The sequence below is a fragment of the Abramis brama genome, assembly GCF_963993115.1.
Source record: "Abramis brama genome assembly, chromosome: 15".
NCBI classification, from domain to species: Eukaryota; Metazoa; Chordata; class Actinopteri; order Cypriniformes; family Leuciscidae; genus Abramis; species Abramis brama.
In genome coordinates, this window is record NC_139977.1 from 24733572 (window position 1) to 24745405 (window position 11834).

At 38.0% G+C, this 11834-nt stretch overlaps 1 protein-coding gene across 2 annotated transcripts in view; it reads left to right on the forward strand.

Moving 5' to 3' along the window:
* The window catches only part of mmp17a (matrix metallopeptidase 17a), a 97691-nt gene extending 90281 nt beyond the window's left edge, over window positions 1-7410 (forward strand). For both annotated transcript variants that reach the window (XM_084137484.1, XM_084137485.1), the window contains exons 9-10: window positions 20-277; window positions 5670-7410. In XM_084137484.1, the coding sequence (XP_083993610.1) occupies window positions 20-277; window positions 5670-5992 (581 nt within the window). In that variant the 3' untranslated portion in view covers window positions 5993-7410. The remainder of the gene's footprint in view (window positions 1-19; window positions 278-5669) is intronic.
* The last annotated feature ends 4424 nt before the right edge of the window (window positions 7411-11834 follow it).

The following is an 11834-nucleotide window of genomic DNA, read 5'->3' on the forward strand; positions in this document are numbered from 1 at the left end:
GTTGTTCTCACTTCTTTAGGAGGGAAATATTGGGTGTTCAAGGACAATAACGTTGAAGAGGGCTACCCACGGTCTGTCGGTGACTTTGGGCTGCCCGTGGAAGGAGTAGATGCAGTATTTGTTTGGCTGCACAACGAGAAGACGTACTTCTTCAAGGACAACCGTTACTGGCGCTACGATGACCATCTGCGTTGCATGGACCTCGGCTACCCAAAAGACACGGCGCTGTGGAAAGGGATCCCACCCCAACTGGATGATGCCATGCGGTGGTCTGACAGTAAGCATTGTGAATCGTATTAGGTCTCTTGAATTTTAAGCAGCTCTCCTGGATCTTATTTTTTAGGGCCACAAGAAATGAACCTTTTTCTTTCCCTGGTGGAAAAACAGACTTTAAGTATCTAGTAATAGAAAGTAGCAAATTGTGTTGTTGTTTTTTTTTTCAGGTTGTGTTAAGCCAAAAACGAAAAGAGAACTTCCGTATCAGTGTTTAGTATTATTTCTATCTATACTATTATATTTATTAATATTTTGTTTTTTTAGTACTTCAACTTAAACCTGTTTTATTTCTGTTAGTCGCCAAGACAACACTTCTAGCCATTTTTTTATGTTTAAGTTTTTCATCTTATATTTATTTTTTTATTTCAATGAACAAAAACTATTTTTAATAGTTTTAGTTAACAATAACAACAATCGAAAACACAGGAAAGAATACTGAGCTTATCAAGAAAATAAAAAGGCAGTGGCTATTTGCACTAATTTAGCCATAGATGTATTTTTTTATTTTTTTTTACAGTATTTTCTTTTGCATGAAGTGTAAATAGTAGTGAGATGCTGTTTATACTTTGTGCAAATAGTGGCAGATACTATTTGTACCTCAGTGTATTGTATTTTTATAAAACAGTATGCAATAATGACATATTCAGTTATATTTATTTAAATTATATATGGATGCTGCTTTATTGGGACATTACTTGTTCTTGACATTACCTCCCCTACACCTACCCGTTAAACACTTCATTCCCATTATTAAATACCCACTTTAATATGATTTAATAAATATCATATTTTCTTAATTTTTATTTAAAATAAATGCTGCTCTGAGCTGATATGCGATGGGAAAAGGGAGAAGAATGAGTTCGGGAAAAGGCGGGTTCGAACTCAGGTCAGGCATGTCAAAAGCTAACGCCACTTCTCCTGTTATCAGATGTGTTTCTTTTATCATTTTGTCTAATCAAGACAATGATTTTGTCATCAATCAGACAATGGTGGGTGGAGTTAGTGTAAATAGCCTCTGCCAACAAGGCAGGCTATTTGAACTTGGTGTAGACATTGTGAAATGAACATTAAATCATAAAATGATTCCTCCTAAAATTCAAATGTGTGGTAATATTATCTTCCATCATATGCAATACATATCTAATAGCATCTCAAAACGTCTCTTTAAAGCCCCAATTCGCCTTGGAAGAAATGGTTTTATTTGGATGGAGAGGCTGTTAGCCATGCAGGTGTTTTGAATGTGTGGTTGTCATAGCAGCAGTTTTAAGGTCTATGTGAGCAGAATGGAGAAAGGGGCATAATGTCCTGTCATGCCTAATGCACAGCATTGTGTCTAATGCACAGTGAGCTCTCACTGATGGATGGACCTCAAGGATGAAGTCCAGGCAAATGCAATGTTGCAGTGGATCACAAGAAGCCTGTGTTATAAAAGCAAAGCTTCAAAGCAAAGATTCAACTGACCATACCAATCAGCAAATCCAAATATGCTAAAGCTTTGACATGTAGAAAGCCTATTTCTGATAGGAAAGAAGTGCAGGCCATTCCCCCCTTTTCTTTTACTTTTCGCAGAGTTGAGGATGGTCACATAGATGAGTATGATTTATCAGGATGCATGTTTCAGTGATATATTAGGACATTTATGTGTGGTATTCCAACAAAGTAATTACCTCCAGCACCTGTAATTAGCATTGAAGCATTTTGAACATTTTTCAGATGTCACCCACAAGTGAAACATACCATCATTTGTATGAATGTGAAGGTCAGTTATTTTGCATATTATGCATAATGTTAGCCTATAAAGACATGTTTTTTGGTCATTGTGTCATCTCTTGTGTTTTTTTTCCTTATCGTCTCATGGAAAATGTATAAAATGGCAAGTTTGGGCTGTTTTATCCCCCTAAAAAATCATCTTTGCAGTTTGCATATTGCTAATTCCTTTACAAGCACAGTTTTAACTGTCTTTAGGATAACTATAACGATAAAAATATAGCTCTAAAAAAATTTTTTACATACAAAAGAATATATAGCCCACACCACGACCATAATGATAATGGCACTGAGAAACTATATTGTTGGAATCACTTTCAGAATGATTTTTCCCAGCGGATGATCAATAAAAACATTGACAGCCAGTCAGAATCCATTCTGCTTAAAAGCACTCAAGCATTTAAAGAGGCAGACGACAAAACTGCAGCGCTCTTAGAATAAACAGAAAGATATCATTGTACTCTGGTGTGGATGGTAATCATTATAGTTATCTTTACAGTTATTGTTCTTGGTGTGAATGGACCTTTAGGTTCCACTTGATGCACCAGATCTTCTTCCCTGCTGTGGTGACTCTGTAAACAGGGGCAGAGAAGTTGTCTCATCGGGTGTTGTTCTCTGAGGCTTTGCTAGCCCCACAGGAAGAGCTTTGAACGAGGACTAAGGGCAGACCACTCTAAAGTGACAGTCCCCGGCCTCCATGGGAGCGAGGAACTATTAAGCCTGTGGAGGTGCTGGCAACAGTATCCTGTTCGAATGGACAGCACTGATGGCCCATTTCACCTGCAGAGTGAGACAGAGAGATAGTCTGGCTATCACCAGACCAAGCTCAATCTTTTAAGATTGAACATTAGTCTGGTGAGTCTGCTCTGTATTTTCTACTGCACAAGAGGCGTGATCAACAGGCATAGTTCAAATGACTCTGTACGCAATTGGATAGTCCTTCAACAAATCAGTCCATTGATCCAGGTGACATACTTTGCAGCGAAAACTCCAGGCAGGAAACGTGTCAACAGACGTGTTGGTTTGGAGCATTGATCAGCGGTTTGCAGAAGCAGCAATGGCATCGAGCAATTTTTGCAGGTTGTGCAAAAAAAAAAACATGAAAGTGAGTGGTATTTACACCCACTCAAGCGATTTGTTTGCTAAACTAAAGAAGCCATTGAGCATCGTCGAGAGGTTAAATGGAATTGGATTGGATTAAACCCGCCAATAGCGTGCCAGGTGGATAAGCCAGTTTGTGATTGATCCCCGCAAATTTGTCACAGAAGCAGGATAGAAGAATGTACAGGTTTCCAGCCTGAGCTGCAAGGCAAAATCAAATCGCCGGCAGATTGAGCTGGGTTTACCTAGTCTAACAGAGAGAGATAGTAAAGCTCATGTTCAGATTGGACAAATGCAAGCATTAGGTTGAAGCAGAGGAAAATTGTCTCCATTTGTGTTTCTAGACTCTATCTGGGCTATTGTCTCATGTTTCATCTCATCCTTCAAAAAACATGATTTACTGTCAGATGAGTAGAGTGGGTTTTAAAAATATATCATTCTGTCATCATATACTTACTCTCATATCATTCCAAACCCATATAAGACTTTCTTCTTTGGAACACAAAAGGAGATATTTAGCAGAATAACTAAGCTGCTGTCTTCCATTTAATGAAAGTGGATGGGGACCAAGCACTGTCAAGCTCCCAAAAAGAAAAAAGCACCATAAAAGTAATCCGTATGAGTCTGTGATCTGATGGCTTCATGTAAGGAAAAGACAAAATGTGACCCGTGCTTGCAAAATGAGTTGCAATGAGCAAATTTTCAAAAATGAGTTATTGTTATTTTCACATTCTCTATTAAAGGGGCTATGTGTAGGTTTTTACTTCAAAAAATCTTTAAGATAGAGTTTTCATTTGTACATGTATGAGCCAACCATGATGTAATAAAAAGAATGACACCTTGACTGTCCACCACGGTTGCCTCTATCAGCCTGTAGGCTCAATTGTGTGTGGAGGAGTCGGGCCCGAATCGGCGTGAAAATTCACAAAATGTGACGTCATGCGCGTTCTCGTCTACTTGGGCTTACATCCGTACGGCACGGCAGCCATTATTAGTAAGCAGCGGCAATCGGTAGTGTTTTCAAATGGTGTTTTCTTACCTCAAACTTGCTGCGGCAACCCTGGTTGATGTAGTCGTGCTCGTACGAGCGTGTGCCCACCGAGAACGAGCATGAGACTGGCTGCAGTTCCTCTAACGGCCACTGGTGTCAGTAACTGTTAGAAATTTACGCAATGCTCCTTTAAGAAACCTTTAAAAATTGATGTATGATTTTTTGGAATCAGACCAAAAATGAGATATAGCCTACCTGTTTGAAGTCGATAGATTCAGCAAAGTAAATTTTGAGAAAAATCGAGTTAAAGTTTTCTAAGGTTTCCAAAACAAAATAATTTAAGACCTACTGTACCACACGGATCTAATATAATGTTACCACCAGATGTTTTTCTCCAACAGTTCACCAAACATTCACTTAATACATAACAGATAATGTGAATACTCGCCAAGACAGATATTTTGAATTACTGTAATTCTGTGTATAATTCTGTCTGAAGCGTCTTTATGCGCACGCTTCGTGTCAGTCAGGGCGAGTAAGATCGTTTTGTTTACATCAGCATTAGTCACATCACAGAAAATCACATTTCATTGGTTCAGACTCCAGATTCCATCGTGAATTCGCTATGAATATTCACAAAGCTGGAATGCTGCGCTTTAAAAAGTAACTTTGTAACTTTCATTGTACAGAAAAATGGCTAGGATATGTTTTTCATGAAAATACAATTTTTGTTTAACTAGCTCTTTAAAAATATGAGATTATGCAATCATTGTGTACTTGTTTATGTTTTTTTGTATAGTCACATATATGTATAAATGTCAGTTAACAATCAGTTAATTAAAGAATTTCCCAACTTTTTTGACAGCCTTTGACCAAAGATATTTACTTCAAATATTTATCCCCTTTGAGATTTCAATAAATAATAATGCATTTGAATGTTCATGGTTCTCTGATGTTGGTGACGTGCAGGTAAACATATAAAATATATAAAGTTGTATTGTTTTTTTTTTATTGTATTGATTGTTTTAATTTTAAAATGAATTATTCATTTTAATTTGACATTTTTATGATTTAATTAATTACTAGCTTTTTATCAACTCATGAACCCCCTGCAGTTCCCTCAGTTAACCCTGAGTTATTTCATTGTTATGAGTTAAAGCTGCAGTCCTTAACTTTTTTTTTGTTTAAAATGTACAAAATTTATATAATAATCCACATCATGAATCCATTTTCCAAACCGTGTTTTTGTCTTATCCTGAATCACTACGGTACACCTATAATAAGTGTTTATATTCTGACTATTTTAGACTGGTTCGGGTCGTACCGCTGCGAAGTAACCCAGTACCTGCGTGACTCGTCATAGACATAAACTGAGAGAAGTAGCTCCGAAACAGGAAATAGAGTTGACAAAAGCCATAGAGGGAAAAGTAAAACCATAATGATCTGTATACTAAATGAAAGCAGGTCTGGAAAAATCCATTCTGCGCATCAACCTGTATTTTATTATCTTGTATTTTCTGCTCTTTCTACCCAGGTGCATCATATTTCTTCAAGGGAAAGGAGTACTGGCGTGTGGCGGGCAGCGATATGGAAGTTGAAGCGGGTTATCCGCGTCCCATCGGGAAGGACTGGCTGGTGTGCACGGAAATGCAGTCGGACTCCCCGGAGATGCAGAACAACTCTAACACGAGGCTTCACGGGCAGCAACACGCAGACCATGCAGAAAATGGCTACGAGGTTTGTTCCTGCACTTCGGACTCAGCCTCCCCGCTGGGGACACGACTGACCCTCTCTCGCGCCTGGGTGTTAGCGCCACTCTGGACGCTTGCTCTCGCTCTCTCCTCTGCTCCTCTCTGATAAGGGCAGAGCCACAGGCCTGTACTCAAAAAGACTCAAGGAGCAGAACATACAGCAGCCTGTGGGTGAAGAGAGCAATAAAGTAGCACCGGGTAAATGGACTCAGCACTTCAATCAAGAGAGGGATTGGATCACTTTTTTTTTTTTTTTTTGGTTGATGCTTTTTGTTATCTTCTTTTTCTGGAAACTGGAAATTCTATTATTATTCTCATTCTCATTATTATTAGTGATGCTTGCTATTGCTATCTCAACCCCAAGTATTAGACTTCAGCACATCATTTATCTCACACCGTTTGTGCTACAGACATAGCCTAAATGATATCTTAAATGGTGCCGCTCAAATGGTGTGCTATTAATTTATCAGACCTACAACTTCACCTGGCAGACAATAAAGCAAGCGAAAAAATATCATACGAGCCATATTTAGGACCCAAAATATCAGAGACTTGGAATACATCCATATGAAATGCTACAAATTAGTCTAAATGCCTATCATGGCAGCGTGTTTTGCACCGGCAAGCATCACTAACATTTAAAAAATGTTATTGGTAGTAGTATTCAAAACCTGAAAATAATCATTATCAGAATCATTTTATGTTTCAGAATATCAAGATATATAGTAACTAGCTTCCTGAGGCATATCCAGACCCAGTAATAATAATGATCATGATGATAATGATAATAATGGTAGCAATAGTAGTAATATTGCTGATATCGGAAAGGTGGCGGAAATCTCACAAATAGGACTTCCTGCTGGCTGCAGTTCAGATGCATCATGGGATACCATGAGTCACAACCTTAACCTTCCTTCGCTCACTCGTTTTTATTGGCACTTGTTTTATGGGTTTCTAATTGTAACCGTCTCTTCCATCTGATCCACCTATTCCCAGTGTTTTAGCATCTTTTTCTTATTATTCTGCCTTGTTCTAAGCAATTATATTTACTCTCATCTTCAATACTGACTGTTTTAGTAATATACACCACATCACTCTAAAGCAATGACAGTTAGCCTACTAATTGCAGTCAACTGTATTTTTGTAATAAACATCAATGATGTTTAGTTCAAGGTCATGCATGATGCTGGATACACAATGCCTGGATCACCACAGCTAGAAACATTTCACAGCTTTGTTTATATGATTATTTTTGTCTTCTTGCAGTCTTTCCAAAAGTTTTCCCAGTCAGAGAGAGCTGAGGACATTGAGAAATACTTAGACTGGGAAGATGTTTGACTCATATCCTGGGCTGCTGGGAGTGCACTCTGATCATAAATGGAAATAAATGCTTATACTATATATAAATACATATACATATATATTTAAGGTAAAAACTTCTATGGCAGTTGCAAAAACAATGTACATTCTGAGCTGTCTTTTATAAGGTGAAATATTTTTGTAGAAAAATAAAGAAGTATGAGCAAGCCCGCGTGATGACTGCTGTAATTTCATGACACAACCGAGTCTAAATGCGAGCTCCACGCGGCTATTTCCCCGCAGACATGACAGCTGCTGTCACACGACGGCAGGAACCGCATTCGCACCACATTCACCCCGCGATGTCAAGCTAACATCAAACCACCAATCACAATTTTCTTAGCGCTCAGAAGTCAGAACTCTGTTGGTGTGATATTCCTGTTTGTTTGTGTGGAAACATAGCACATGTATTCTGCTGTAACTTTTGCTATTCGGTGCCTGTCTTACTGTAAATCAAGGACAGCGAATATATTTCATAATGGATATGGAAAGTAACCGTCGCCTTGGTAACGAGCCCACTCCGCATCATCTAATGGGAAAAGCTGTAGACTTTGTTTGCGTGTGCCTGAGTGTGTGTGGGTGCCGAAACAAAGATGTTTTAAAAGTGCTGAAAGCAAAACCAATGACTCTAAACGAAATGTGGTTATCTTCCGGTGGCGATAACCGAAATACTTTGAGCGGTCAAATGTTTCATCAAAGACTGCAGTGCTGCTAATTACCGGCTTACCGGCTGCCTGGCTACCGGCTGTCTGTGCCCGCAGGTAAGCAGAGTGGACATGTTCCAGCTCAGGGACTGTGTGCTGCCTGGGATCCTGTGAAGTACACCCTGAAATTCAATAGGTTTGGCTTTAACTCATTCTTTGAAGGTTATAACCTTGTTATAAGCAATCTAAATGGTTTTCCGGGTCTATCATGTCAACCAGTGCTGTGCAAAATTCAAAATTGAGATAAACTGGAGCAAGCATGAAGCGTGAGTTTGAATCGAATTGGACACGCCCACAAGAAGTAAAATTTACTGAATTGTACAAACATATTCAACACTGAATGCATAATGCTTCATGCGAAATAAAGTGCTTTCCACAAGTTGATCTTTTAAATATGACAATAGGCTAACTAAATACAAATATCTGTCAGATAGGAATCCGTGTATCCCTTTTTCAATATTCAAGCTGTTAATTCATTTTTCTACCTCAGAACGAAAAACGAAAAATCAAGCTGAATTCTTTTTTTCTTTTTTTGGAAATGATGAAAAAACGAAAAAGGAACCGTTTTCTCATTTTTCTACTTTCAATATTAAATCAAAAAACGACTGAACGAATGATAGCCTACACGGATTGATAGGCTACTATCACTTTCAGATATGATCTATCTATCTATCTATCTATCTATCTATCTATCTATCTATCTATCTATCATTTTTGGGTATCTATCCATCTGTCTGTCGCTTTCAGATAGGGTATCTATCTATCTATCACTTTCAGATAGTGTATCCATCTATCTATTTTAGGGTATCTATCAATCTGTCTGTCACTTTCAGATAGGCCTACTATCTATCTTTTTTAGGGTATCTATCTATCCATCTGTCTGTCTGTCACTTTCAGATATAGGGTATCTGTCCATCTAGTAAATCATAAATATCTCTGCTAAAGCAGCACTGCTCCCCTCTTACCCATTCCTCTAGCTGTTGTAGGCATAGGTCCCAGGTGTTTTGAACACATTGTAAGACGAGCAGTAAGAGTGTCACCAGTCTTCCCTCACTGGTGCTGTAGGGCTTGGACTGAGCCACAGCAGGGGAATCCACCATATGGTTCAGGCAGAACCAATCCATTTCCTCTAAGGCTGTTGCAATTCACAAAGCCTCCGTGTGCCAAGCCAAGTGCACACAGAGCGCCGGGGTCTGAGCTGCTATTGATAGCGGTGATAGAGAGCTTTAGGGGCGGTCATGAACACCCACCTGCCTGTCTCTCTACCTAACTGACAGTTTCTGATAACCTTTTGGCTCATATGAGGAGCAGCTCAGCTCAGTGGTTGTGTGAGTGATGGTTTGTTTGGCATGAGTTAAGCTCCTCTGCAGTTACATTTGATAAGGTGAGAGGTGACTCATGAACTGCTCAGGGGTCTTTCACTTTGATCTCCACCATACATCTGCCACATCTGAACAGCAGCTCTGTCTGCGGGCACAATTGACAGAGGAGAGAGATATGACGTCTGGGGCATCACATTTCTCTCCAACCTTAAATTCCACCGGCCCATCGTGTTCAGTTCAAGCATTTTTCTCTGGTGCAAAGTCACGAAAGACTATATCCATAAATGTGAACAAACGGGGCTGCAATCAGGAGCAACATGAGTGAAAATAACCAGCATAAAGGAGCCATTTGAAGGCATTTACCATCATGTACTGCAAGCACCTGCCTCTCCACTCCATACAGGGCAAGAGCCAAAAACATATCAGATGCAAAACATGAAAGAATTTGAAGTAAACTTGTTAAAATGGGTCACAATGCAGGATGCTAGTGCTCTCAGGCTCAGCTGGATCTTCCAAATGACTCTTCTTCCCCAGACCGATTCCAGCTGCCAAACTACGCTCTCTCGTGCATCGATAATGCTGTTGTCCTCGAGGCTCAGACACTTTTGAAAGCCTGCAGCGTCCTCTTGTGGTAGAATTTGTAACATTTGAACCCACATGTTCTGTTAGTGTTATGAATAGGGTCCCACTGAGACAGTGTAATAATAATGATAATAATGTTAAATTTCCATTTCTAATACTTTTAGTTCCAAATCAGCTATTATAAGCTTTTAACACAAAGTAGACATGGACTTGAACTTTTCCTCCATGTTTTCATGTCAAAACTTGTCATGTTAGCATGTGCAAATTCATTGCATTTATTCATATTTTATATCTGGGGTCTCTGAGAACCCAAACGTATGTGACATTTACCCATGGAGGATGATTGTGTTATCAAGTTTATTTTCAGTTCTCCTAAGATTAGGGGAAACCTGTCTATCTATTCTGATATAGCCGTTCAAATATTTGAAAAAATGTTTTTGAAGTCTCAAGGCTGCATTTATTGGATCATTATTATTATTATTATTATCAATATTGAACACACTTGTGCTGAGTAATTTTCTCTATTTGGAAACTAAAAAAATATATTTTTTGATGAATAGGAAATTCAAAAGAACAGCATTCATTTGAAAATGAGTTTTTTTTACCAATGTAGAAGTCTTTAATGTCACTTTTGACCAATTGAATGTGTTCATGCTGAATAAAAGTATTATTATTATTTTTAAATCTTACTGACCCCAAATTTTTGAATAGTATAGTATGGTACTAAATGATTGGCATATATACCATGGTATTTACATGGTACTCCAGGGTGCTTCAAATAATACATGCTACATGTAAAAACAAACAAACAACAACAAAAAAACATGGCATTACCATAGATCCATGTCCAAATAAATGGTACATAATTCATATAATTGCAGTGTTTCATTTTTTTCATTAACAAAACATGGGTTAAAGTTCATGTCATATTGTATACCTGCTTTTTTGCTGAAGTAAAAACTTATCCTTGCCTATGTGCTCTGCGTTATATTTGCAGTGAACTCACGGCTTGCGTATGCTGCAGCCAAATCATGGTGAGAATATGTTTTCTTTCAACTGCTCAATTTCAGAGGCTATCTTCTTTCTGAAATTTTCAAAAGCTATTCAATAAACAGGCTGTCTGAAATACCCAGGCAGTTTGACCAAATTTCAGATTCAAATAGAAACACTTTTTTGTTTATGTGAAGATCAAAGTGGACCCTCTTATGCATGAGTTGCCTTAAAAGTTCAGTTTGTGGTCTGGAATATGGATGGGTATGATGATGATTCTATGGGATACGTTTTTGCAGTTCATTTGATTGCTCAGTGAGAATATGATTTCAACAAGGTCAAAAATATTTTATCCGCCTGTTTTATTTATCTTGTTTTATGGATGTGTAGACTTTTACTGGAAAACTTGACAAAATAATTGATTAGCTTTTAAAATATTTTTACTTTGTTTTAAAACGTTACACTAAAAACAAATCTAAAACCTAAATAAAGCAGCAACAGTTTTGTTTGTTTGTTTGTTTGCACAATTTTTTAAAGACCCTGCCGGTCTGCACTTTTGGGTTTTTAATTGTTGGTTATTTTGCCATCATGGATTCATTTCAGACCATGTAATATTGTTATTCCTAACTACTCCACATGATGGCACCTGAAGTACTCTATTCTACAGAATACCTTCCTGCACTTAATTTCTTTTAAAAGCTTTGAATCAAGTACTAAATTAAGTGTAAAAACCGCAAATACAAACTGAACTGCTATTTGCTTGGTTTGTTCGTACATCTTGTAAATGATATTTGCACTGTCACAGATATTAAATATATTAAAGCGGGTAAAGTTTAGTAATCACTAATGTACTGTTAAAGTAAATGCAGTAATGTACACTGAATTCCAACAGTGAACCCATTTACAAGGAACATTTGTTGTGTTTCTAATTAAATATTTGTTTAGCCAACCTTGGATTTACTTATAGCCTGCCCTATGCTATCACACTTTG